At 43.3% G+C, this 25789-nt stretch overlaps 3 protein-coding genes across 3 annotated transcripts in view; all 3 read right to left on the bottom strand.

Moving 5' to 3' along the window:
- antxr1c (ANTXR cell adhesion molecule 1c) overlaps positions 1–10683 on the bottom strand; it is a 33532-nt gene extending 22849 nt beyond the window's left edge. The window contains exon 1 of the mRNA XM_070926968.1: positions 10526–10683. Within this exon, the coding sequence (XP_070783069.1) occupies positions 10526–10683 (158 nt within the window). The remainder of the gene's footprint in view (positions 1–10525) is intronic.
- Positions 10684–15190: 4507 nt separating this feature from the next.
- rbp3 (retinol binding protein 3) lies at positions 15191–18519 on the bottom strand. Its single transcript, XM_070927669.1, has 4 exons — positions 17326–18519; positions 16718–16908; positions 16159–16301; positions 15191–15516 (listed from the first exon to the last, which is right to left on the bottom strand). The coding sequence occupies exons 1-4, from the start codon at positions 18517–18519 to the stop codon at positions 15191–15193; spliced, it is 1854 nt and encodes a 617-aa protein (XP_070783770.1).
- A 1714-nt stretch (positions 18520–20233) lies between these two features.
- irbpl (interphotoreceptor retinoid-binding protein like) lies at positions 20234–23283 on the bottom strand. The gene is given in 2 exon segments (XM_070927502.1): positions 20234–23115; positions 23118–23283. Coding segments are annotated over 2 exon segments (3048 nt in total).
- Between the last annotated feature and the right edge of the window lie 2506 nt (positions 23284–25789).

Below are 25789 nucleotides of genomic sequence, written 5' to 3'. Positions count from 1 at the left end.
AGCTCCTTTTTTTGGTTACTTAACCTCGGAGGGAAGGATATCAAACCTCAATTTCATAAAGAACATGGACCGTCCCGTTATGTATCACAAACACCATTGGGGGATTAACAATTATCTGCACTATACATTAAGGGCCAGTAAGTGTACTGTTGAGATAAAAGAGACTGGTGGCGTGGCCTGGTGTGTAATTTAGCACCCTCCTATATCCTGAATGAGCCCCCGAAGGCTGAGGGAAATGGGTCCTGGTCTCCCCGGGGAAACGTCCATAAAACTGGACTATTATAAAACAACTCTCTGAGGAGCTCCCTTCATTTCCTCTGGGCAGTGTGTGTGTATGTGTGTGTGTGTGTGTGTGTGTTTGTGGCAATTTTATTAAGTGTGAGCATTAAGGGAGAGGGCTTTCCGGCCTGATGTGACCAGTCAGCAGGTCATCCGTTAGCTAACGAGTGGGCCAGAGAGATGACACATGGGAAATGAGCTAATTGACTGTGGTAGAACTGGAGGCCTGTTTAGAGGATGAAGCTTACTTAGAATAAAGTGCAAGGCTGACTGAATGTTATTCTAGGTGCTGACTAACTGATGTAATGGCGTTAGACACACTGGAACTGGCCAGCATTGATGGGTTGCTATTTGTCTGTATGGGGGCAGAAGGTCAACACCATTTTTCTATCCACAGGGATTAGTTGGATTTACTTATTGAACAGTTTCTATTTACATGCAGTCCAGAGGAGTTCAAATCATGAGGCTAACAATAAGCCTCGAAATTGTCAGTTTGAATCGGCGTGTATGGGAGTTTGTGGGAACCAGACTAAACACTGACTCTGTTATCCTAGCTTACCTTTTAGTTGTATTAGTTCCCAGCACACTCAGAAATCTGCCTGAGAATCACGTCTAGACACAATAAACAGAATGGACTATTTCTCGCATGTGGGCTTTTCATGCTCGGGGGGCTGATGAGAAGAGAAAACATTTGTTCAGTAAATGAGATTACAACAACGTTTATTTTCTGTACAATGTGTTTTGATTCTGTGGATATTTGAAGATACAGGAACCGGCAGAGCCGCAGTCCTCCAGCGAGTTGCTGTGGAAAAAAAAGCACCAGCTACATGGCCAACAATTGAAATGGATATGAATTGTGACTCATGTTATTTGCCTGCAATTGAGTGTCATGGAGGTTATAGCCTATGGTGTTTTTGTGCTATTGCTTGGCAGTGGAGGGGTAATTATTTGGCCAAGCTGGGGGGTAGACTCAGCCAGGAAATACCAGGGACTTTCCCATCATGCCTCAGTCATTTAAAGCTCTTTATCCCGCCAAACAGGACTCGAAATGCTGTGACTGGACAATGTATGAAGAATATTGTTATATTATTATGAGTATATATATTTTTGGGCATTTTTTACCCTTATTTCATGGTGACAGATGAAGAGGTAGACAGGAAACGGGAAGAGAGAGAGGGGATGTGACATGCAACAAAGGTCACTTGCTGGAATTGTATGGCATGCACTGTAACCATTCGGCTACCTAGGCGCTACCAATTTTCCACTTTAAAGAGGCAACAAGAAAGCTTTTTACTATCGAATAGCTCATATAATATCTCCAAGAGGTCGATAGAGCTGTTGATGAGATTGCTTTTGCAGAGGCTGAACTTTTTGGCATTTAGAACCCCTAACAAACAAAAACTCTGCAGCTATGAGAAGAATCAGCACGAGCAACAGTAGCCCGTTAAAATCCAAGGAAAACAAACAGACTGATTGCTCAGAAGAAGGCGAGCTGCTGAAAAGGAAAGCAAGTAAAAACACCAAGAATCTTGCAGGGTAGAGCATTGCACATCTGCCAAAGCTAGAGGTTCAAGTTTGGGTTCCCTTGGGCCACCCATGCTGGTGATTTCTAGACCCTTACTCCAAAAACAATAAAAGCATCCACAATAACACACACATTATGTAAGTCTCAATGTTTTCAGCCATCTAGTCTGAACACATACACATGCCGGTCAACTAAACATCCTACCTAAGCATTTTCTCAGTGTTGCTGTTGATCTGATGACATGACTTGTTCCCCCACATCAAGGCTTTACATTCCTATGAGGCTGACTGAGCAAAACAAGAGGACAAGACCTTACAAGCTAAACTAAATCCTTCCAAAATATAAAAAGCTTGAGGTGGAGGAGGAGGAGAGGATGTTCAACAAAATGTGCAGCGCAAACAGAAGTAGTCACACAAGGATTATGCACACACACAGCCTCTGACCTGAAGGAATGGCAGGAGCCAACTTCTTTTGTAAACTGTTCCATTAAAGCAACGGAGGAGGGGGGGGAAGAGGTCTGGTGAAACTTCCCTGCAGCTAATAGTCATGTAGAGGTGTGGGGACCATTTCTGAGTATTTATATAACATCAGGGTGAATCTGAGGGCTCCCACCTTTGGTTTTCAGCTACTTATCTTTATTTCTGGACCACAATGGATCTTGTTTGCCTTGGAACGGTTCAATTGTCTGAGGTGGCTGGAGTCGTGGGACCGAGGCCTAGCTTGCAGTTTCACTCACCTGTCCAAACAGCGTTGGGAAAGGAAGTGGGCCATTTCATTCTATGACTCTAGATGAAAACATTTTATGCGGTGCCCTTTTCCCCCCTCAATCCTTTGATCTGATTTTAATGGTCTGAGTTGAGCTCTAAAGTTCAGCGGTTTGGGGTTTGGGCGCGGAAAATAAAGGATTTTCGAGAGGTGAGGGGGTGTCACGATTTGCCGACAAAGTGATCAAGCCCGACAGCAGTTTGAGGTTATGTCATAGCAAATCACCAAAGCCCAGTGACAGTGTTTTCTCGATTGGACAGGTTCTCTGCGCAAGATGAGAAGCATGTGTCTGGCTGTACGCCATTTGAGGGCCGAGAGAAAAAGAAACGCAAGAAAAGAGAAGGAAGGAAAGAGCGAGGGAAAGATGAAGGGCCTTATCGGTGAGATCACAGTAAATTCAGCTGACTGGGGGTGAGATAATGCAAAAAATCTTCTGGTTCAGTCTGCAAATTTGCCTGCCAGAGGAAACATGCCGACGATTCGAAGAAAACTTTGACTGCGAGGCCAGGTTTCTCTCCAGCCTGCTTCAGTGTGCTTCAGCCAACACAGCCGGCAAACACGTCAAAACAGCCTGAAGCACCAACCCCACCAGACAACCAAAGCAAGGAATAAACAGATGCCTGATTAAATCACTCAGACAAACAAAGCATGCAGTGATTAGGCATGATGGCAGCACTGGTTGCACTTGAAGCACACAGTAAATAATACCAAAATAACTTTTCCCACTACCATCTTCTGTCATGAATCTGATTCATCTGTCCTCAGCATTTTTCTGAATTATGAAGGTCTAAAGTGAGGGAGATGCTACGTCATGAAGGAGTTTGTATATTAATGGAATTTAACGAGATGCTTTCAGTTACAAATGCTGTGTCTTTATGGAGCATGTTGCAATAATGTTAGCTTTAAGGTTTGTTGTGTGTAGTTAGAGACTATAAAGCCAAGGAGGGGAAATAAACAAGGAATGAACAAATTGATGAAATCACTGTAGCGTGTGCAGGATGTCCTCTACAGTCCTGCTCTGTGTAGAAAACTACAAAGCTAACAGATGCCACTATGCGCCCTAGGGGCTTTAAGGCGCTGACCATAAACCACAGTGTTTCAGCCTCTTGTATATACTGATATATGTGTTCCCAATTTGCTCAAGTTATTGTATATATGTATGCATAATACAATACAGACCAACAGCAGAAAGATAGTACACATCTTTTAAAGGCCCCCGTGAACATTTGTAGACCACTAGCAGCCTGTTAGCATCTTCATGGCTCTTGACGATACTAAAGTAAACCAAAACCCAGGTCTTGAAATGTCCCTGTAGATAAGTGTGACATCATCGATGCTACTTTCATGTTTCACCTCTAAATCTTGTTGTTCTTAATTATACATAGTTAGATACTGGATACTTAGTTCCCTCTGCTGCTACATCAGTACATGTAACTTTCAGGGTAGTGATCTACTGTTTCCAACTAGCTGTGGGCACAAAGGGGAGGTAATGCGCATCATTACTGTTCAGTGATGCTAAACAGACCGTGTCAAGAGGAGACAGGAATTTGCGAGATGTTCCCAGAGGGTCCGAGAGGACCTGAAGAATAAAAACATCTTCAATCATTTTTAATAATGGCCTTTTCTGCTGGCTGGGTGAGATTGCAACGGCTGGATCTGCAGAAATGAGTCAGGCAGTGTGTGTGTGTGTGTGTGTGTGTGGGAGCACACAGTTCAGCTGGAGGAGGGGAAGGGGTTGGACAGAAAGACAGAAAAACAGTGAGACAGAGACAGACCAAGAAAACAAAGACGACAAAGAAATAGCAACAGAACGAGGAAGGAAAACAAGACATTAAAAGGGTGTACCACAGCACATCATACTGCTGCAGGAACGCATACAGAACAGTCTTTAGAGGGCAGTAACAATGTGTTTCTGTGTTTTAGGTCTTTAACTACAAGTAATGTGTACTTTACATTTATGCTGACCATTTCAAAATATAAGCTAGACAGTTCTTTCTAGCTTACCATTTATTTCCATACAGTATGTGAGTTAATTAGCAGACTCTTGATGTGCCCTTGAGCTGTGGATCACAACTTGATGTTCACTGTAATGGATTACAAAACTCAAGCAACTGTTATATAATACAGAAAGAGCCTGCATTATATAACAAGACTAAGAGTTTACAGCCATGCCATAGTGGCTCTACGATGCTAACGTCAGCATGCTGACATGCTCACAATTAATGAATGTGAAGGCTCCATCTTGGCCACTTTAGTTTAGCTTGTTTGACTGCTAAACTGAGCTAAACCGGAGATAGAATATTGGACTTCCATACGTCGGCTGGCCAGAGACACGACCCAAAAGGAATGCTGTGTCGGCTGGGTGTAAATAGGCAACTGTTTGCTAACAATAATTCATATGAATTTGAGATGATATGTACATAATATATCACTGTTGTGTTTACAGCTTCTTCTGCTGCCCCCAAGTGGCCAAGCATATAATAAATACTGCTTGACAGTTGATGTTTCAAAAAATGCTGGTTGTACTAAGGGCCTTAAAGGGGCCATTTTGAACATCAGGGAATTGATGGCTATGCCTGCAATCCTGTAACTCTAGCAAAGGATATTACAGCTGAAGCATGTTCGATATTAAACCTAACTTCTCAACCAAGTCCACTCTCAACTACCCAGCAAGCGCTTCTGTCCCAGAGGGCGACGAGATGACGGCATGTGGGAAAAAGCTGTCGGTCTGAAGGTTTAGCGGCTCTCAGCTTCGTTCTCACGGTTCAAAGTGTCGAAGAAGGAAAATTTGAAAAAAAAATCCACTAAAGAGGCAGTCTGCCATTCCAGCTGGGCCTACCCACACCACCCCAGCCTGCAGCCAATGATGGTGCTCCAATTTAACTGACTGGGCACAAGGATTTGTTTGTTTAAAACCACTAACCTACTTTTACAGCCATTGCAGAAGTCAAAGTCTTTACTGCGTGATTGCTGAGCTAATGCTGCACTGTCTATTCCAAAACCGGGAGGAATTGTTTGGAAAAAGACTAGCTGGTGGAGAGACATTTGAGATGTGTATCAAATGATAGATTTTTCTTCATCTGACCGTCTTAAATGTACTTTTTTTATACTTTTTACTGTAGACTTGAGTCAGAGTCATGTATCAAATATTACCAGGAGGTTCGGATTAGAGTTAATGTGGCAGTCATTCCCTTTAAAACCCTCGTCTTGTTTTTGTCCCTGGGGGACATCAGACAGCATGATATCATTTAACAAGACATTTCTTCCTGCTGAAAACACCGAAGCAGCACGCTGCAAAAAGTGAAATGACAAAACACAGAGCGAGTGCCATTCCACAGCTAGAACGTATTCCACAGCTAGACACATTGAAAATATTTATGGACTGCAGCTGTAGCTTGCTTTTTCTGCTGACTTGCCAGGATTCAGGCAGCATGACCCAACGCCCCAACCGCTGCGCCAACTTGTGACTCCATCAACAACAACCAAAACATTTTGCAGCCGCGATTAGTGCTCTCAAAAATAGGGACAAGGCGGAAATGGCTGTGATTTGGCCCAGGCCTGCCAGAGAAAGATTATTATGAATAGCAGCACTGAAGTGTTGTGAGAATAGTGCATCCCTACATCTTAAAACAGTGACCCCAAGCAGGGCAATGAGGAGTATGGACTGAAGAGGTAATGGGAGTCTGGTGGAAACAAGAGAGAGTGATGACTGGAAACAGCTTGTGGGGAAGAATGTAAGCTTGTAAGGCCACATGCTTGTTGATCTTTCAATGACATTTGCGTTACTAAAACACCACTACAAGGCCAACTCTTCTACCTTCATTGTCCTTATATCGTTATCCATAAATTGAACAGTGATAGCAATACTGTGGAATTACCATGTGCAAGAATGTCTTTTAATTGGTGCCCAATCAACATAAACAAGACGGTTAAATGCAGTTGTCATCGGGAGCTGAACATTAGCATTTTGGTCTATAGGTGAATTCCTTTGTCTCCTATATGAACACACCCAAAACCATTCCCCTGGCTCTGTCTTCCATATAAAACAGCAAGCTGCGGCCCGCCTGTTCTGAATCAGCAAATACATCCTTGTATGCACATACGGCTTAAAGGTATACACCAAATGATCACAGTGACTATTTTAAGGCTTATAGTTTCATAATTTGACAGCTCGACTGATCAACAAGCAAATCTCCTCAACACATACAGTATATTCCCAATGGGAAACTATCATCATCCACTGGCTGGTTGTGTCATTTTGACCCTGTTTTCGCTCCTACTTGACCATCATATACAGTCTCCCATTTAATCCAGCACCTGTATCCTATTAGTTATTAGTGCCTATGTATTAAAGTCATGGTTTAACACCAGTGTGCTGCTGGGACCTGAAGGGAGAACCAACCTTTTAGTCCTGTCGCTGGTTGTTGTGTTGCTGCCCGCACCCCCCTGGCGCCTAGTGGGTAAAGTAACAACTCTACTTTCCATTAGGATATCATATATGGTTCTGCAGGGCACTTGCACAGTTGAGGAAAATGTGTCTCGCAAAAGCCCAAATTTTCCAAACCCGGACACAGATGTCCCACATTCAAACTGGCAACCACACAGTCATTAGCCACCTTCTCTGCCCTTCAGACTGCAGCCACCCGTACATCTCAGAGAGCGCTGTCCTACATGTTCGATTCGTGGGGTGACATCATCCGACCAAGTCTGCAATAAATGCCTTTGGAGTCGACTTTATGAGCCAACGCAGCAGTTATCTTTCCTAATTACTGTGAAAATCTTGACTCTCTTCTCCACCTATGACACAATGGAAGGTGTGTTTCTCATTCTTAAACAAACGCACCCATCCCAATCCCATCCGCGCAACCACGTCTGTGCCTTTTCTGTCCAGCTAAACACAACCGACCCCATCTGCAGATGTGATGTTGATATTGGACAATTCTGCAGAGCCCCAGTTAGCGTTCAGTAATGAGGTTTTGAGCAATGAATGTTCAGCGCCAATAGAGAAATATCTCACAAAACAAATGACATTCCTATCAGCCTCAGCTGTATTTGTGTTAAGTGCCAATTAGCAAATGTTAATATGCTAACAAGCTAAACTAAAATGGTGAACATGGTAAACATTATACCTGCTGAACTTGTCATGCTAAACATGACAGGGCTAACAGCATGCTAGCCTTGTCATTGTGAACATGTTAGAACACTGACGTTAGCATTTAGCACAAAGCATCGCTGTGCCTAAGTACAGCCTCACAGAGCTGCTAGTGTGGCTGTAGACTGTTAGTCTTTATTTCTTATTCCGCTGTGTTTGGGACATTTCTCGGGGCGACCTCTGGGCAGTGGGCGTGTAGCCCCCAGCCAATAACTGCGCGCAGGGTTTGAGGGCGGCATAAAAACGTAGCGACCAGGTCCCACGATTGTAAGCAGCCACCCAAGAGGACGCTACAAGGGAGGAGGGGCCAATTTTGAATGTTGTGTTTACAAACCGCAACAGACAAATCCTACTCATTCTGCCTTTAAAGCTTTACCGGATTTAATTTGCATGCTACAGGACCGTCCAGTCTCAACGTAATTCTGGGCTGACGCTACAGCAGCTATTACTTATGAAAACAGCTTCAACCAGAGGGGAATAGCTAATAAGCAACATCCTCTGTGGTCTTATTTTTTCCTCTGCTCAACCATAGTGCTCAGTCTAGTCTGTTGTACTACTCACTGTATATGAACTTCCCGCATGTTCTATTTTACCTGACTTCAAAGACTACTCCAACATTTCTGAAGTTTGGCCCTTAGGTCACTTTATTCAAAATCTGATGAAACATTGGCAACGAAATCCTCTGTGCCTGTTGTTACTTCTTTAAAATACAATATGATGAGCACTCTTTACAAAAGAGTTAGGAAAATAGAAGCAGCAGGTCTATAGCTGATGGGTTCCAACAACACAACCATGCAGGGTTGGGGTCTGGGTGACCAAATTATTCAAACTGTCCAAAAAATCCTTGCAGTAATTCTTACATTGATGACGGAAGGATTGTCAGCATTTTAGTACCCTGTATCCTCAGCTGTTCTACGGACTGAAACCCCCTTCTCACACTCGCGCACTTTATGCCTTCCATATGGATCAACTAGGGCAGAGAGTTCAGCGTCTCATAAAACCAACTCGGGCCCGAGGGATGGGGTTTGAGGGGTGGCTGAGACAGGTCTCTAACGAGCTTCCTCTTGTTTGAAGTCCACAACCAATGTCTAAACCTTGTTAGTCACCCCAAGAGTGGGCACCAAAGCACGCAGACAAGCCAACAATAGCATCTGACAGAGGGGAGGGGAAAAAAGAAGCTGTTCCCTTATTTGCAGCATGTGTCAGTGTTTAGCACACAGCGCAAGCCAAATGCAGCCCTCCACATCTGGGGAGCAGTCCCATGTTTTGTGTCCACTTCTAATCGGCAATCAGATGCCAGGACGAGTGTCAAAGAAGCAGCGAAGTTCAGTGGGTACAACAAGGCATTCACACTGTCCACTAGGCACTGATTCCCACTGGAGGCTGTCAGTGTGAAAAATGTAAGTCTTTTGGATGAAGCCGTCCACCCAGTGGCATCTGAGATGTTATACAGACACCAGCGAAGCCAATCTGCACGAGACTTCTCTCTCACAGCCTCATAGATGAAACCCCCGCCCCGAAAAAACAGGTTTTTAAAGGTGCTGCGTGCAACGTTTTGTTCTCCAAATTAAGACCACATTTTCCATAAATGTTGTTTGCTTCCTGTCCTTCCTTGTTTCCCCTCCCCGTTCCTGGCATTGCTCCATCGGCGCAAGAAGAATGAGAGCTGATACAGCAACATGCTTTGAATCCAGATTGGATCATCTCAAGGCAGACAGAGTAGTAGAGCTGCAACAAAGTTTTATATTGCTCACAAAAAAAGTTCCTATTTTGATGTCACAAATTTGCCCCCAGAGGTTTACAATGACGATGGTTTGTCTGTATGTCTTTACAATTAATGCAACATTGAGGAGTAGATCTTAAAATTCAACAAGTTGCACCTTAAATCTATGAGTTTTGGTGAATATTGAGTGACAACATGGCACAGAGGATGATTCCTGTATTGCTTTGTGTCAGAAAACACAGGTTAATGCACTTGGACGCACACAAAACCGTACAAGTAAAGGCATTCAAAGAGAAGCAGGCCCTCTAGAAGTTTCTCCTGCCTTTCCCTGACATTTTATTTTCTCCCCCAGCTGAAGTCCACCGCTAAGATGTCACACAACCACAACATTTTTCCTATGTGGGCGTACTGAGAGTGGAAATGAAAGAGTGAACGGTGAGCAGTCACTGAGCAAAGAGCAAAAAAGTCCCCTTTGGCAGGGGTGGGAATGCAAGAAAAGCCTCTTTGCCTTGGAGAGTTTTACAGTTTTTTTTTCTTTCTTTTTCAGGAGAATGACAAAGTGATGTGGAGAAAGAGGCAGCGGGTTTAACTCACACACACACACACACACACACACACACACACACACACAGAGAGACATCATTATTGTAGCATCCAAATCGTCACCCCTCTTTCTGCTTATTCAGCAAAGTGTACTCCGCAAGTCAGCCTTCCTTTCCTGCGTCATCACGCGCGCACTCACACGCGCACAGATGCAGATGCAGCCTAAACTGGAAAACTTACTTACTTCTACATTTTTTTTTTAGAAGTTAAAGTTAGAAGCTTTCACTTCGCTATCCTTCACCGCGTGGTTTAGAAAATAAGGCGCCTGTTTTGTCCTCCATGACAGAAACCCACAAAAGACCGCAATAAGAGCCTGAAAGCAACATGAAAAGTAAATACAAGGTGTTAGCTTAATTTTGGCGTTTTGCTAACTTCTTTCACCGGGGACACTGCCGGGATAAAGGCCGGCTAGCGTTCCCAGTGACGTTCCCATGAAGTCGTTATGAGTAGAAAGGATTTCTAAGCTGTTTCCACTTACTTATCGAGCACAAAGTACAGGTCGAAAGCCCCCTGACAGGAGCTCTCCTCCTCCCCCTCGTCCTGCAGCTCCGGCTCGGCTCTCGCGGATGGAGAAGAGAGCAAAAATAATCCGAATAAAACCAGAACAAGACGCATGTTCAACAAAAAACTCGCCATAGTTTTTCCTCGCGGGGGGAAAAATAAAAAGTTAACTCCTTTGTGGATGAACAGAAAAAAAAACCCCAACAAACCGCAATGCTTTATTGTGTTCTTACATCCCAGAGACAGTCGGGGTATCTATCCTAATTAAAGAGGCAGAGATGCGACGGAGACAAAAGAAAGGATGCACGCGACGCTTCCTCGCCTCTTTTGACACGAGCTCAATTTGAAACCATGACCACGCGCATCCCGGTAAAAAAAAAAAAGGCAGCCGGGGAGATGCTTTCTCTCAGTGGCTGAAAAATAAAGGTTTCGGATATTTCAGAATCCACATTCAGTTTGCAAGTGGGGGAGAGTTTTAAAAACAACCTTTGCAGGAACAAATCCAAACAAGGGGGGGGGGCGGATAAAATGATGGAATGGCTGGTTCGTAATAAAAAAAATTAAGAAGGAAAAGAAAAAGGATAAAAGTTTCCTGTCAAAGTGTCAAAACGGGTTTAGGTCTGAGAGAGCCAAGTGAAGCAGGGTAATGCAGAGCAGTGTTGGCGCTGGAGGAACTGGGAGCCCGGGGGACACAGACTTGGCTGAAATGGACCGTGGTTTCGTATTTCACACCGAGGAGGAGAGAGGAAGAGGAAAAAATGGGTCAGGATCCCAGTTTGCGCCTCCCTCACGTGGCAGACTGGCGCAGTTTGCGGGGAATCGGCGCAGGGCAGGACGGGGGACGACAGTAACTGTGAGACGTATGAGCAGTCACCGCTGAATGCTGGAGTCTGTGGTCATGTATCGGCCTCGCCACCTTAAACCAACGTGTGTGCATCTAAGTAGTTTCTCAGCATTTTCTGTCCTCGTTAAATCACTACAAGTTTGTTTGCTTACTCTGCTGCTACCAGTTAATTACAGCAGCAGGGGGGCATGGACAGCAACATCCTCTGTAATTACAGCATCATAAACCAGAAAATGTGTTTTTGCTGTTCATCAAACACATGGAGGTGATCCACACACACTGTTGATCAATTGTGAAGTATGATATGGGGTGAAGTTGGGAGGACGGAGGGATGGATGGGATTATAAAAATATATATTTTTAAATATAGCCGTCTCATTACTTTGTGTATTGCAACGGCCCTGTTAGACACTGTTACTTGGGCTGTGCTATGATTTGTAATATTTGCAGTTATCACCTGTGATGAGCCTCAAGAAATCAGATCCTTGCTGGCATGGCTGTGGCTCAGAGGGGGCTCACTTACACACCTTCAGTGTCACTGCTGTGAAGTAAAAGGATTTTGGGTTGGTGTCAAAGAGACGTTATGTTCTATATTGAACGTAAATATCCCGCTCCACGGAAACACGTCTGATACCTTTAGTTTTTCTTACAATTAAACGCATTATGCTTTTAAACTGGAGAAATTGATTTGGGGTCAGGGCAAATGTTGGGGGTTTGGTGTCTTACTGTGATGTGTATATTGTATTTATGTTTTTAAAATAATGCAAAAAAAAATCCTCTGATTGCATGTTTGTCCTCCAAACTATCGTCATCATCTCTGTAAGCATGGCCAGATTAACCTGCCAAGGGGGCCCCAGGGTAAAAATTTGCTGCTGGGCGCCCTTTAGCTTTATTGTTAGTGGCGGAGTCCGCCATTCCTGCTCAGGATTCAATTTGCCTTCACATGCAGGAGGAGTTCACAGGAAACGATGCATGTATGTAATCCAGCGTTATTGTTTATAATTATATCTCACTGATATCAGCCTCACTGTACCATTCACTTACCTACAGCTGCATCAGAGCTGTATTAAGTTTCTACTGATGCAAACCAGACATTTCCTACTGCTGTGGCTTCAAATTAAAAGTGTTCAGCTGGCAAAACACCCAGGTGGCTTTTATTGTAAAGCAGTGACAGGAAATGCAATGTATTTGTCAAGTGCTGATCGCAATCATTTTCTCAAAAAAAGAAAAACAAGGCATGATCTTTTTTTGCTTTTTTTGACAGTGGATCACAATAAATTAGTTAGAATTTAAAAGGACAGCTAAAATGACTAACTACAAAGTGTTAATAGCAATTATACATTTCCAAATGGTCAGAAAGGTTAGTTAGTTTTTGCCTTTTTTTTTTTTTCACTGAAATCTGGTGTAATGATGCTTACACAAACAAACAACAAAAACGCTAGTTCCTTAGCTAGGCCTGCTAAGGTATCTTCATCCAGAGCCACTCTCCTTCTGGGAAATATTTGTGTACTTGAACTTTAATCTGCTGTCCTGTCACTTCTACACAAACCAGGCAGACCAACAGATCCCTAAAACGTCAGTAGCGGGCAGACTTCTTCACACAGTCAAACCCGCTGTGGAGTTTTAAGCTTCGGAACCCCCACCCAACCCCTTTCCACACACATACACAATGACCCTTAACCCTTTTCCCCCTGTTTAAAGTCTCAGCACATGTTGATGTGTGCAGACCACTCCCCCCCAACCCAACTGATCCCTTCTGATCCTTGTCGTTTCCAGTCCAGTGCTTCCCAGAGCCCTGCCGTCCCCTCATATCCACTTATATATTGTAGACAATCCAATACACAATAATCTGAAGTGCATCCTAAAACCAGCTTCTTCTCATCAGTCAGTCTCAGATTGTTCCAGCTACATTAGCTGTCTTTGGATTGCAATATTCAATTAGTGAATCTTCTGCATTCTGTTTAACAGAGACGCCGAAAACAATCAAATTCCAATAACATAGCCCGATCCTTAGAAATAAAAACAAAATGTTTTACTTCTAAATGTTTACAAAGCAAATGTTATATATAGACGATATGTTCTTTGTCTTATGAAGTATAGGGACCAGTCCTCTTCAGAGACAGGAGAAATTATTTTTGGTAAGATATGGTCCTCAAGGCCAGGAATCTTACCCACCTAATTATCTGGGTGCATGTTCTGAATTGCGCCACAGAAATAAGAGTTTAAGTGGATTCACATCAAAAGAATCCAACAACCACATGTATGTCTGCGCAACAATTAAGGTCAAGTCCATTATATACAAATGGGAAGCTTCAACCATTTGTTGTATAACTTGAGAGACACTTAGAGTTGGTTTTATTTCATTCTTTTTTTTTATTTTATGAGTTGAGCAGAGTTCTTTAGCACAGAAATATATATAAATATATATATATATTTTTTTACATTTTTTAATAAGATGATACTGAAAAATTGAGATACAAAAGTTTGGTTTCTGTTTTGGCATCCAGTATGCACAACAACAATGGGTTGTGATGCATGTTTCTTTTAGTATATTATCCTTTATTGTATTTTACATAACAAAACCACATGGCCTGCCCTTAAAACGTGATCAAAATTATTCCGAGACTGATTTTTGTTTTTCCGATCAACACGGTGCCACAACTCAGGACCTAAACCACTGAAACCACCAAAACTGCCACCCATCAAAGGCTAACATGTTCCTGCAGTCCTTTGACATACTTGCCCTTAAACACAGTGTAATCTTCACAATTGCACTGTCATTGACAAGGTTTTGCTGCATAACAGCCCCCTTAAGCAGATTGTGCTTGTGGTACAGTTCACTTTCAGTCTTTGTAAAATCCTTCTGTTGCTTGTCTGTTGGATGATTCCTTTGGGCACCAAGACTTTGTCTGTTATGCTACAGATGTAGAAATCCATATTTTTACTCCATTGTTGGCGAACTAGCACTACAATTTAGCAGCTTCGTGACGAGAAATGTTTTGTTCTCTCTTTGCAGCTGTTGGTTAATGGTGTTGTAACTGACAGTTGTAAGATCAAAAAAGGAACTGCCAGCACGATACATGATAAATTCATGAGGACTTATGTAATGGTAAAAACGGGTGTTTTTGTGTCGGATGCCTCCCCTCCGTTGATGTACAATATGACCAGCACACACTGTTGTTTTGTATTTCGTTTTTTTTTATTGTGTCACACCACTGAAATTGTTACGACCCAAGTAGGCCTACATGGCATAATTGGACATACAGTGTTTCCCATACACAATGAGGACATCATTGGATGGTTTTCTGACCAGAGCAACAAGTGTTTTACTTCACAGAGGTCCCAATTCCAAATATCCACAACACAACAAATGAACAGCAAATGTAGTTTGAAAGCATTTTGTGTGTCTATACTTAATTTGTTTCCTCTCTTTTGCATGTGACTTCTCAAAAATTACATTTTTGAAAGTTGTCTTGATGTTACAAGTGATCTTTGACACAGACTTATTCACACCCACCGCATTAAAGAATCGGCATCTCAGCGCCATTCGTACTCAAACCTTCAACAGCCAGTGTAACACTCAGCAGAAAAAGAAAAACTAGAAGTAAATCCTACTGTTGAACCTTTGCTCTACAGGCTAAATTGGCTTAGGTTTTGAGATGATGAATAACAGATTACACTTTGTACTTTGTACTTAATCTACATTCTTCACTTCTTAAACAAATCTAGATTCTAAATTGAAACTATTTGGCTGCCAAAGCAAAAGTGACTGTTGAAACCCTCCTGGCTTTGTTCAGATTTACTTCTGGCCTGCAAAGTGCTTGTTGAAGATGCCCTTGGCGGTCCCGAGGGCGGCGTCAGCTGAGACGGGAATGTGAGGTGCGATGCCAGCTCCCTCCCAGGCTGGCCCGGCGGACGTGTCGGAGTGGACAGTGGGGATGCTGAGGAAGATGTCGGTCTCACCAACGCGGAAGGTCTTGGGTGGGTGGGAAGTCCCGGCGGTGGTCTCTCCGACGATCATGGCGCGGCCGAGCTTCTTCATGATGTAGACAAACTCCTCTGCAGCGCCGGCAGTTGCTCCGCTGGTCAGGATGATCAGGCTCTTCTTGGAGCCGTACCTTGTGCCTGAGAAAGAGGATAAGATGGAGGCAGAGCACCGTTAAAAAGGCGAGGTAGACAAGGTAGGGAAGTGATGGGTGGATGATGAGAAGGGTCAACGTTGAAGAAGTAGAAGTAGTTAATTATACAAAGAAAAAGGTGAAAATAAAGAATTTCTTGCTCACTAAAGATGTCTTTAATGGTGACTTGGCCTACCAGGACAACTTTAAAGACCACTTATTTGAACAAGAATGAGGCATTGCATCCAGACAGCTTTATAGCTTATTGGACAAAGTGGACGGCTCATCTTAAAAAGCGCAGATGCTTATGTGTTCTTATGTGCTTATGTGAACCTGCGTGTAATAGATTTTGAGCCATTTGGGGGCTGTGGAAACGCACTGTAAACTGGCAGATACAGAGTAATGTCAGCATTTAACTGGAGTCGTGTTTCTGGCCCGCTGCGGAATGCAAGTCCAACATAACTTTCCTTTTAGATCTGTTTTTAGTCTCCACCAACTCCTGAGGGAAATATCTGGCTCTTTAGCGGCTAAATGCTCCACTATGTTCACCAGCTAGCTGCTAACTGTGTTGCTAATGGGAATCTACAGCGTTATACACAATGAGTAAAATACAATGACTTGATTTTTTTAATTTATTTATTTTTACTACCAGTGAGATCAGGCAGGGTCCGGAGCTCTGTGGTGGTGCCGGACGGTCTGTCGTACAGCTTGTCCAACACAATCTGCTTGTCGGCATCAAAGAAGTAAGAGCAGAAGCCTGAGATGGCTGTTGTTGGGCCACCAATGTTGTTCCTGCAAAAACAGTTGCAGAACAATCATAGGAAGGGCAGATTCATGATGAAATTGAATCATCCTTTTCATTTATGCAGGCATTGAAAAAGGTGCCATCTCATCTCTTTTAATTAAGAGGTTATGTTTATCAGTCAGTTTATTGAGACAAAATGATCCTGACCACCTTTTTCTTCCTAGATTCAGGTATCATCATCTAGATATGTTGGTGGTCCATATTTTAAAATGATGTATATATTATCAATCAATAAACAAAGAAATCCTCAAAAAAACAATACTGCATTTTTGCAGACTAAGTCTTCTATAGTTAGACATAGACTGATGAGCTTTAGCAGCTTTAGCAGCTTTAGCGCATGATTTGTTTTCCGAAATGGTCACACTGCTTTTTGAATAGAAGCTTTGTGTGCAGGATTACCCACCTGAGGTCAATGATCATGGCATCAGTGTTGACAATTTTGTTCCAGACGTGCTCAACAATAATCTGGGCGATGGCCTTGACCTCCTCAAAGTCTCCGAACATGTCAAAACGCAGGTAGCCAATGTTGTTCTCAAATACGTCAGTGTGGAAGGAGACTTTGATCAGCTCAATGTACATCTCTGGAGAATAATCCTGTGGGGGAAAAAAGAATATTTTCAGCAATTTTCACAAATATCTCACGTATTAATTTAATTTCACATATCCATTTGATTTGCTGCATATTACAAATGTTTCCAAAGTTATGATACTGATATTATATCTACTGCGCTGCAAAATCCTCTGTGTTAATTTGAAAAAAGCTTAAAAAAACATTTTGACAATTCCATTGTTTATCCACTCCACATCATCACATCAATCTAACCAATACTTTTAGGAAAGTTTTGAACAGCAGATAACGTTTAGCGCTACAAGTGAAGTGTAAATGAAAAACTCCTCGATAGAAACTTTTGTCAGTAAATAAGGAAAAGAATAGCTATGTTTGAACATCAAGTGACGATGAAAGATACTTTCACAACCAAAAGCCAATAATCTTATGTACAAGGGTCTCACCATGGGTGGCAGGGCTGGGGTGTTACTGGTGGTCTTCAGACTCTTGTCCCCTGATAGGGTCTTCAGATCAGCGGACAGCTTCGCCTCTAGACTGTCCTTGGAGACAACCATGGTGTACTCGTCGTTTGCCAGGAGCCCTTTCAACTTTTCTGCAACTTCGGCACCGATATCTTCAAAGGCGTAGTTGTCAGCAATCAGGGTCGCTGATCCCTCAATGATGGCAGGAACTTGGACACGGAGCTCGACGATCTTGATGGCGGTAGCGAGGGCGTCCTCTGCATTGACCTCCACGTTAGGGGTCACTCCTGTAACCTCCCAGGAGGAGCCGGTGATGGGATTGACGGATTTTGCGGTTGGCACGGTAACATAGAAGTCAGTGTCACCCACTTTGATTTTATCGACCTTCACAGAGCCCCCGGCGGTCTTCTCGCCCACAATGGTGGCCCTCTTCAGGTTCTGGAGGCAGTAGGCAACATCTTCAGCAATGCCCTTGGTGTTTTTGCTGGTGAGGACAATGAGGGGTTTGGTAATACCATATCTGTCCCCCAGCAGTGTGGACATTGAAAGCAGCTTAGTGGTGGTGTTTGAGGGACGGTCATACACGCTGTCAATGTGAATCTGAGGCTCTGCTTCAGTGAAGTAAGACACAATGTAGGGGATTCCAGAGATGTCCCCGCTGCCGGTGTAGCGCAAGTCAAAGATGAGAGCTGAAGTTGGCAGGATTTTATTCCAGACCAGGTCTAGGAGCAAAGGGCCAACCTTGTCAGCAACCTCCTCCCCAAGGATGTGGTCGATCCTCAAGTAGCCAATGTTGCCCTCCAGGATGTCAAGCTTGATGGAGGTCTGGAGGACGGCAATGAGCTGCTCAGGGGGCAAGGGTGGCATCTTCGGGGGAACCACAGGGACATAGTTTGGCTCAAAGGAGACCATCAAGCGTGGGTCACTTACTGTGGTCTGGACTCCGGCACTGAGGATATTAGCCAAGGATTCACCGTCTGGGATGTTGAGGACCTCTGTGTTGCTGCTGGCTGCTTCGATTGCCTCCTTCATTCCCACCAGCTTCTCTGGTGAGCAATAATTGTCCATGACGATTTTTGCCATATCTATGATGAGGCTGGGCGCAAACGAGGCATGGATAAAGGAAACACTTCCCAAAACCAGCAGAGATGCCACCAGAAAGAGAGCCTTTGCCATTTTTGCCAGTTTAGTCTGACAAAAAGTGGGTAGATGGGAAGTGGAGGTTGCTGAGCTGAACCTCCTTCTCTGAGGTTCTTTGTCAAATGGCACTGTTTTGGTCTGCAAGGTCTGTTAACACACGCATAAGAGGATTTACCCCACAATAAACCTCTAATCGTATTATCCTCAGTACTTCTGTAAGGCAATAACAAGCTAGCCAAGTAGGTGTACTAATAAGGGGGTGTTGCCAAAGATAGTAGTCTTAGTCTTAAATTTACACAAGGTATTTTGAACACCCATTTAAAGCTACCTGTGTCAAATAAGGCAAGCTTTGTAACTGACAAATATCTAGAAAGGGATTGAGGGGGGGTGAAAACGTCCATCCTGCTAGGGTAAGTCTGTTAGGGTAAGTATTTATAAGTGGAAGTCATCACTTTTGTGCTGTTTTTGAGGATGAAAACAGAAACTGTTGAAATAAAGAATGTAAAAACTCATGATTGCCCTATAATTCAACACAAAACTTTCAACACAAAAAGCTGATGTGTGGCCTACTCATTAATTTCTTCATGGTCAAAGAGGAATGTTCCTGTTAATGTCTGGAAAGTGAATCAAAAATAATTCAGAACCACTGAATTCTTTTATTGTTTCATAAATGGTGCACATTTAATGGCAGTTGTTGGTGGCTGCCTCCTTTCTGAGGCGGTACTGAAGTGAGAGTCAGTTTAGGTTTGTTTTGTACTTGCCCCCTCTGCTGGTAGTTTTGTAGTTAAGGAACAGAAAAGCTGAAACATCACCACAGCATACTGAAAAAACACAATGCAAAGAAAATAAGCAAACAATCAAGAACTTTAGCAAAGAAATGACAAATTATCCAACATCATGAAATACATCAACAAACATTGACATAATGATCATATAATTTTTCATGCATTAATGTGGGTCAACAGAATATTTACCTAACGTGACATTTAAAATGGAATCAAAGGAAAAAAATATTAAAACGAGAAAAAAAAAGGTAACTTTACATGGTATGAATGGAAATATGCAAGTGGGGGTGGGGAAGTATAAGCTCATCATATAAATAAAAACAGTGCTATGTTATTTATGAAGTTATTGTAATTGTAATGTCAATGGATTATCAGATATTACATCCTGTTTACCATTTTTAATGCCAGGGTAGGTAAGTAGATTTGAGGTTTGAGCCTATCTACAGCTATTAAGTTCGCTCTTGTCATGAGATACAAATTGAATCCATATTCATCCAGTACAAGTCTCTCTGGATGAAGGCATCAGCAAAACACCTCAAATGTAAGAGTAACTGTCATAGTGGAGACAGCTGTGGAGGAAGAACATATTGTATTTGAGCTACGTATGTTAATAAAAAGGTTTAAAAAGGATTAATTTCTTCCACTTTCTTGTCTAAAGGCCTCTGAAACCAAACATAGACTATGTGACTCTAACCCTCTAAACCAAAACCAGAAAAATGAAATTCTTCTTGTGATGACAGTTAAATCATAGGAAAAGCACTGTGATACATTACTGCCTTAAATGAAGGATCGATGATCAAAAACATTACTCATTTATTACATTTCATTACAGGATGTTTTATATGCTGTGGCTGTGGTCAGTGGGCCACATGACTGATTTATATGTAGCGTTGACTACAAGGCCACACATGCCACACATAAAACCTGGACTTTGACATTGAAGTGGTGGCTAAACAAAAGACAAATTAACTCATATTTTTCTCTCTCTTCAGTCTTGCTGCTGTGATTCTCTGTGCTACAGGAAGAGCGTCATTTGCCTGGGCAACAACATGAGGCTCAACCCCTGAAACGCTCCACACTTTCCCAGTGATTGCACTCAACACAACCTGGTTAGGGATGGAAGCATACAGGACGCTGTCCCCGATCTGATAGGTCCCACTTGACAGGGACCCTCCAATCGTTGGCTCCCCAATGATTGTAGCCCTATTCAGGTCCTTCATAGTGCGGGTGAACACTTCACCTGCTGACCCTGTCATATGGCTGGTGAGGATGTAGATGTCCTTAGAGGACCCATACCTTTGACCGCTGACTTGAGGCAATGTCATGACCTCTGTCATGGTGGTTGTGGTGCGGTCGAAGACAGTGTAAAGATGCCGCAAAGGCTCAGCATCAAAGAAATAGGTGCACAAGAGGGGAATTGCTGTTGAATACCTACCGGTGTTGTACCTCATGTCAATTATGAGGGCATCTGTGTTTACTATCTTGCTCCACACTAATTTTATCAGCTGAGGCCCAATGGCTTTTACCACTTCTACATTTGCCATCATGTCAAACCTCAGATAGCCAACATTACCTGGCAGAAGCTCAATTTTAAACAAAGCGTCAACCATGTATCCCACTTCTTCCACAGTAGGGATCTTTGAGACGTCATGATGCGACTCAGGCTCAATATCGCAGTGGAAGACATGGAGGCGGTGATCCCCTGAAGTTTCTTGGATGTCTGCCGTCAACTGAGAGGCCAAAGATTCAAAGTCAACCACTGACCGGTACAATCCTTCAGCCCATTTGCTCAACAGTACCTTGCTGACCTCTAGTGCGACTTCATGGATTGCGTAGTGTTTTTCTAACAGTTCCCCAGTTCCATCTATGAGGGACCTGAGCCCTTGGTGAAAATCTGCAATCTCATGAACATGCTCCATAGCTTCCTCAGCTAGCACAATGGCATCAGGGACCACACCACCTCCCAGCCAGCTCTCACCATTATTGTCTAAAAAGTTTATGAAAGGGACAGTGATGTAAATATCTGTCCCCTCTATTTGAAATGTCTTTGAGTGCATCAGGGTACCAGATGTAATTTCCCCAATGACTGTGCCACAATGTAGGGACTGTATCAGGAAAGCAAACTCTTCACCGACGCTTGCTGTATAGTAGCTGGTCAACACATAAACCCCACGTTTGGAGCCGTAGGTTGGACCTGTAATTCGAGGCAGAGAGTCATATTCTGTTGTTGTGTTCTGAATTCTGTCATATATTGTGAAAAAGTGATGCTTCTGGGAAACGTCCTGCAGATAGGAGAGTATAAGGGCTAGAGAGGTAGAGGATCCACCAGTGTTATAGCGTAGATCAATAATCAGGTTATTAGTGTCTTTGAGGGGCTCCCATACCTTTTTAGCCATAAGCTCTTCTAGTTTAGCCCCTGCAGATGAGTTGAAAAACTTGTCAAAGCGGAGATAGCCAGTATTGCGTGGGAGAATTTCCACTTTAAACGTTGCATCAACCAGTGCTCTTAATGATTTCATATCATCTGGAATGTTGTAAAGCTCAGAGTTCTCCTCCACTATGGCAGCATTGTCTTGCATGTACTTCATGATCAGTCTTGGATCTTCAGACACAGTCTGGAGGTCATGGTTGAATCTGACTGCTAGGTCCTCCTCAGATATGACAGAGAATAGGTCTGTAGATTGCAGGTGTTGAAGAAGAGCTGGAACTCTGTCAGTGAAAGCATAAAACCTCCCGATTATGTTGGAGATACTCTGCACAATATTTGGAATGGCACTCCTTACAGCCAGAAGGGACTTGGCTTTTGCGACAGCTTCCTTGGCAATGATGTTGACTGTTGGGGAAACGCCACTCACTTCCCAGCTCTGGCCTGTGATTGGGCTGACAGATCTTGCCACAGGAACTGTTATGTAGAAATCCGACTGAGCAATCCTAATCTTTTGGACTTTTACTGACCCACCAGCAGACCTTTCCCCAACTGTGATGGCCCTCTTTAAGTTTTTTAAGGTATATGCCACTGCCTCAGCAGCCCCCACAGTGTGCTTACTGGTCAAAATAATCACATCTTTCTTCTTTCCATACTTTTCCCCTATTACTGATGGAATGGTCCACAGTTCCCTAGTTGTATTCGAGGGCCTGTCATACACAGTGTCAATATGAATGAGGGGCTCAGGGTCTGAGAAATAAGAGATTATAAAGGGAACTCCAGACAATTCTCCAGCTGTGCTATACCTCAGGTCAAGGATCAGTGAGGACGTTTGAGCAACTTTGTCCCAGATGTCCCTCAACAGAGAGCCAAGTTTTGTCGCTGTCTCCTCCCCAGTGATCCGATCCATCCGCAAATATCCAACGTTGTTGTCCAGGGTATCCACCTTGATAGAGTTTTTCACCAGCCAGATCAGCTGCTCTACGGGGAGAGTCGGTGGCATCACTGGGACGAAATTGGGCTCATATGACACAGTCAACCGCGGATCGTTCAGTGCCCCTTGTACTCCGACTGTGAGCACAGCTGCCAGGGTCTTCCTGTCTGAAATCTGCAGGATTTCTCCACTGTTGATGGCTTGCTGGATGGCCTCCTGCATCCCAACCAGGTTCTCAGGGAAGCAGTAGTTTTCCAGAAGAGTCTTGGCCATTTCTAACACCAGGGCGGGCTGGAATGATGAGTCGACAGATAGAGTACATAGGAGAAGCATCAGTAGCAGTGGTGGTGTGTGTTGTGCCATCGCCAATGTCTTCATCGTCACTGATGGAAAGAGAACGACTCTGTCTTCTCTCTCCCTGGGCTGTGTTGGTACATTTGTCTGTGTCAAGAGATTGTGATTTTTGTAGGAGGGAACATTGTCATTGTCGGTTTTTCGGACAACAACATCAACATAAGAGGCTTTTGTCCCCAATAAACCTTTAATCGCATTATCTGTGGTGCTTCAGCCAGCAGACAATAACAGACAAAATAAAAATTGGTAAATGGAGCCTGTGCAGTTCCTTACCTTTTCCCACACAAACACAATGCATGCATGGGTTCTCATTTATATTTGAGTCTTATGCAGTTGCTTTGTCTCTGTCCAGGGGGCTTAATGTACTCGACACAATGTAATATTACTTACAGTAACACAGTAATCTCATTTAGGTTTGAATTACAGTCGACATCGTTTTCCGAATTCGACATATGTTATTGTATTCATACTGAAACCACCTCGACCTTTCTTTTAGATGCAAAACTGGATCGAGGGCCAGGTGAAACACGTGCTCAGGGTGAACTGATTGATGCGAAAGCCTGATCAGAAACTCTCCTGCTCCTTCTCCCTCCCTCTCACTTTCTCTCCCTTCTCTGTTATGAAAGCTTATGGTGGTGTATTTTGGTGCGGTTGGTAGCTTTAGGGGTCATGTCTGGGTCGCTCCACTGGTGACATGATTACACAGTTTGTGGACACGTGGCAAAGCCTTCTTAAAACACATGCAGGATCAGAATTGGGGGGGAAAAAACACACCCATGCTGGATATGGGAACAAAAGGTTGATTGGAAAGTCTTTATCTGGAGTGAATGCTGAATTATTCGCTTACTCTCCTTTTTCTCCTTCTTTGCTATTCTTTCACGGTATTAGTTCCTGTCCTTAGTGTTCTATATTTTCTGATCATTAATGACGTCTTTCCATTCGGTGGATAGTGTAACAAAGAAAGTGCCCATGTGAATAATGCGGAATTGCAAGTGCCAAGTTGACAAGTGTTCATCCTTTCATTTAATTCAAACTCTATATTTGCTGGTGTCAGATCTGTATGTGAGCTTGAACCTGACATCCATCAACGCTGGACCCTGTAAGACCGTGATCCAGACAATTTTGCAGCTGAGTTAAGCGGCCAGACATCTCCCTCCGATTGCTAGATGGTGCTCAGCTAATCTTAACGTCTTAACTATTAATACCGCCTCACGCCTTACATAATACAATCCCCTCTGCCAATTCCCAGTACACCAATCAAGACCTTTAAGCACTGTATTCTGTCACACTTTGTATGACCTGATGATCACATGTATCACATATAACAACAACTAACTTGCTTGAAATGTAACAGCAACCAAATTGTTTAATTGTGGAATTTAAGCTGTACATTAAGTTCTCTGAAGGCTGAAATAATCTCATTGAATAACTTGCATGTTAGTGGGCAGAGTCCAGCTATCTCAGTAAGCAAGTAAGCATGCCCCTCTCAATGTGCATTTTAGTGCATTTTAGCATCTTTTAACACATTGTCTGCCCCACAGCTTTACTGTTTTGATCCACTCTCATCAGCGTCGTTTCCAGGCACAGCCGGCAGCTGTTTTCACCGAACGGCTCTAAAATCCCGCCATACTGAATGCTGCCTGCCCAGCACCAGCAACTAGCTTGTAAATAAAAAGGAGCATTTAGCAGCTAAAGAGGAAGATATATATATATATATTTATCAGGAGTTGGAGGAGAGCAAATCAGAAGTAAAAAGGAGAGTGAACATTGGTTACATTTTGAACTGGCTCTGTTGTCACATGCTGTTGATGGCTGGGGGAAACGTCAAAAATCAACTGAGCCAAGTGTTTTCTTTCTCCGAAAAGGACATTGAAATGGGACTGCTTGCCTTGTTATTGATGATATTTTAAGACAAGAGCAAGTTTGAGTTACCCAGGAGGGACGCACAAGTGTCCACACGAACATGTCCCCTCATTGGTCTTGTCACAGCGGGTTCGGCTCTGATAAGGACGTGTCACTGACTTCAAATATTTACAAAACTGACACTGTGCATTAAGATGAAAAGATTGGGGTGGACTGGAATTTGTTTGTTTTACTCATATTTGAGCATAAGATTTACAGGCTATGTTCCAAGTCTTGGCCTCTGTGGTTGCAGCTGCAATACTGCATGTTGCTGCCATGTGATTGAATTTACAGACAAGCAGAATTTGGGTAATTCAGGGTTCGCTGTGTGTCTTGGATGGTGTGAATAACATACTGTACATGCAGACAAATATTCATGACTTTTCTCCACTGTTCCAATTTTTTGGCTTACAATCATAATAGGGTAGTACAGGAACTGTGTGTTTGGATTTTTTTTTTATTTTGGGCTATAAATGCTGTTTGGTGCTGGAGATATTTGAAATGGATGATGAGCTATTTGTCAACTGTGGGTAGGAGTCCAGGCAAAGATAGGAAGTTCCATTAACAGCCCTACACACCCACACAGGTGTTTCCAGTTACTCTGGTTAATTAGGCTTGAGCTCGGGTTGAGGTGGTCGGAGCTGCGCTGGGAATCATCTGAGGTCACCGAGCCGTGAATGAACAAGAGAGTGAGGGAGAAAGTCAATCATGCACCAGCACCCACAGTCTGTGCAGGAGGACACATGATCTTATACATAAATGCACCAACTTTATCGGAATGCCCGGTCACTGCTTAAGGGATACAATGGTGCACAGCTGTTTGCAAGATGAAGTCCTGGGGTGGGCAAACTAAGTTTTGACAGAAAACTCAATTTGCGCAGTTCATAGTTTTTGCGTGACGTTACA

Source organism: Enoplosus armatus, chromosome 20 (assembly GCF_043641665.1).
Source record: "Enoplosus armatus isolate fEnoArm2 chromosome 20, fEnoArm2.hap1, whole genome shotgun sequence".
NCBI lineage: Eukaryota > Metazoa > Chordata > Actinopteri > Centrarchiformes > Enoplosidae > Enoplosus > Enoplosus armatus.
This window is presented reverse-complemented; position numbering and strand designations above follow the sequence as displayed.

Bases quoted from the DNA above. Each gene is read 5' to 3' on its own strand.
- rbp3 (XM_070927669.1), bottom strand. From the start codon at position 18,519: ATGGCAAAGGCTCTCTTTCTGGTGGCATCTCTGCTGGTTTTGGGAAGT. The intron at 16,909-17,325 runs GTGAGACCCTTG...TTTCCCCCACAG, and splicing joins CCCCAGCCCTGCCACCCATG to GATTATTCTCCAGAGATGTA. The intron at 16,302-16,717 runs GTGGGTAATCCT...CTGTTTTTGCAG, and splicing joins GCCATGATCATTGACCTCAG to GAACAACATTGGTGGCCCAA.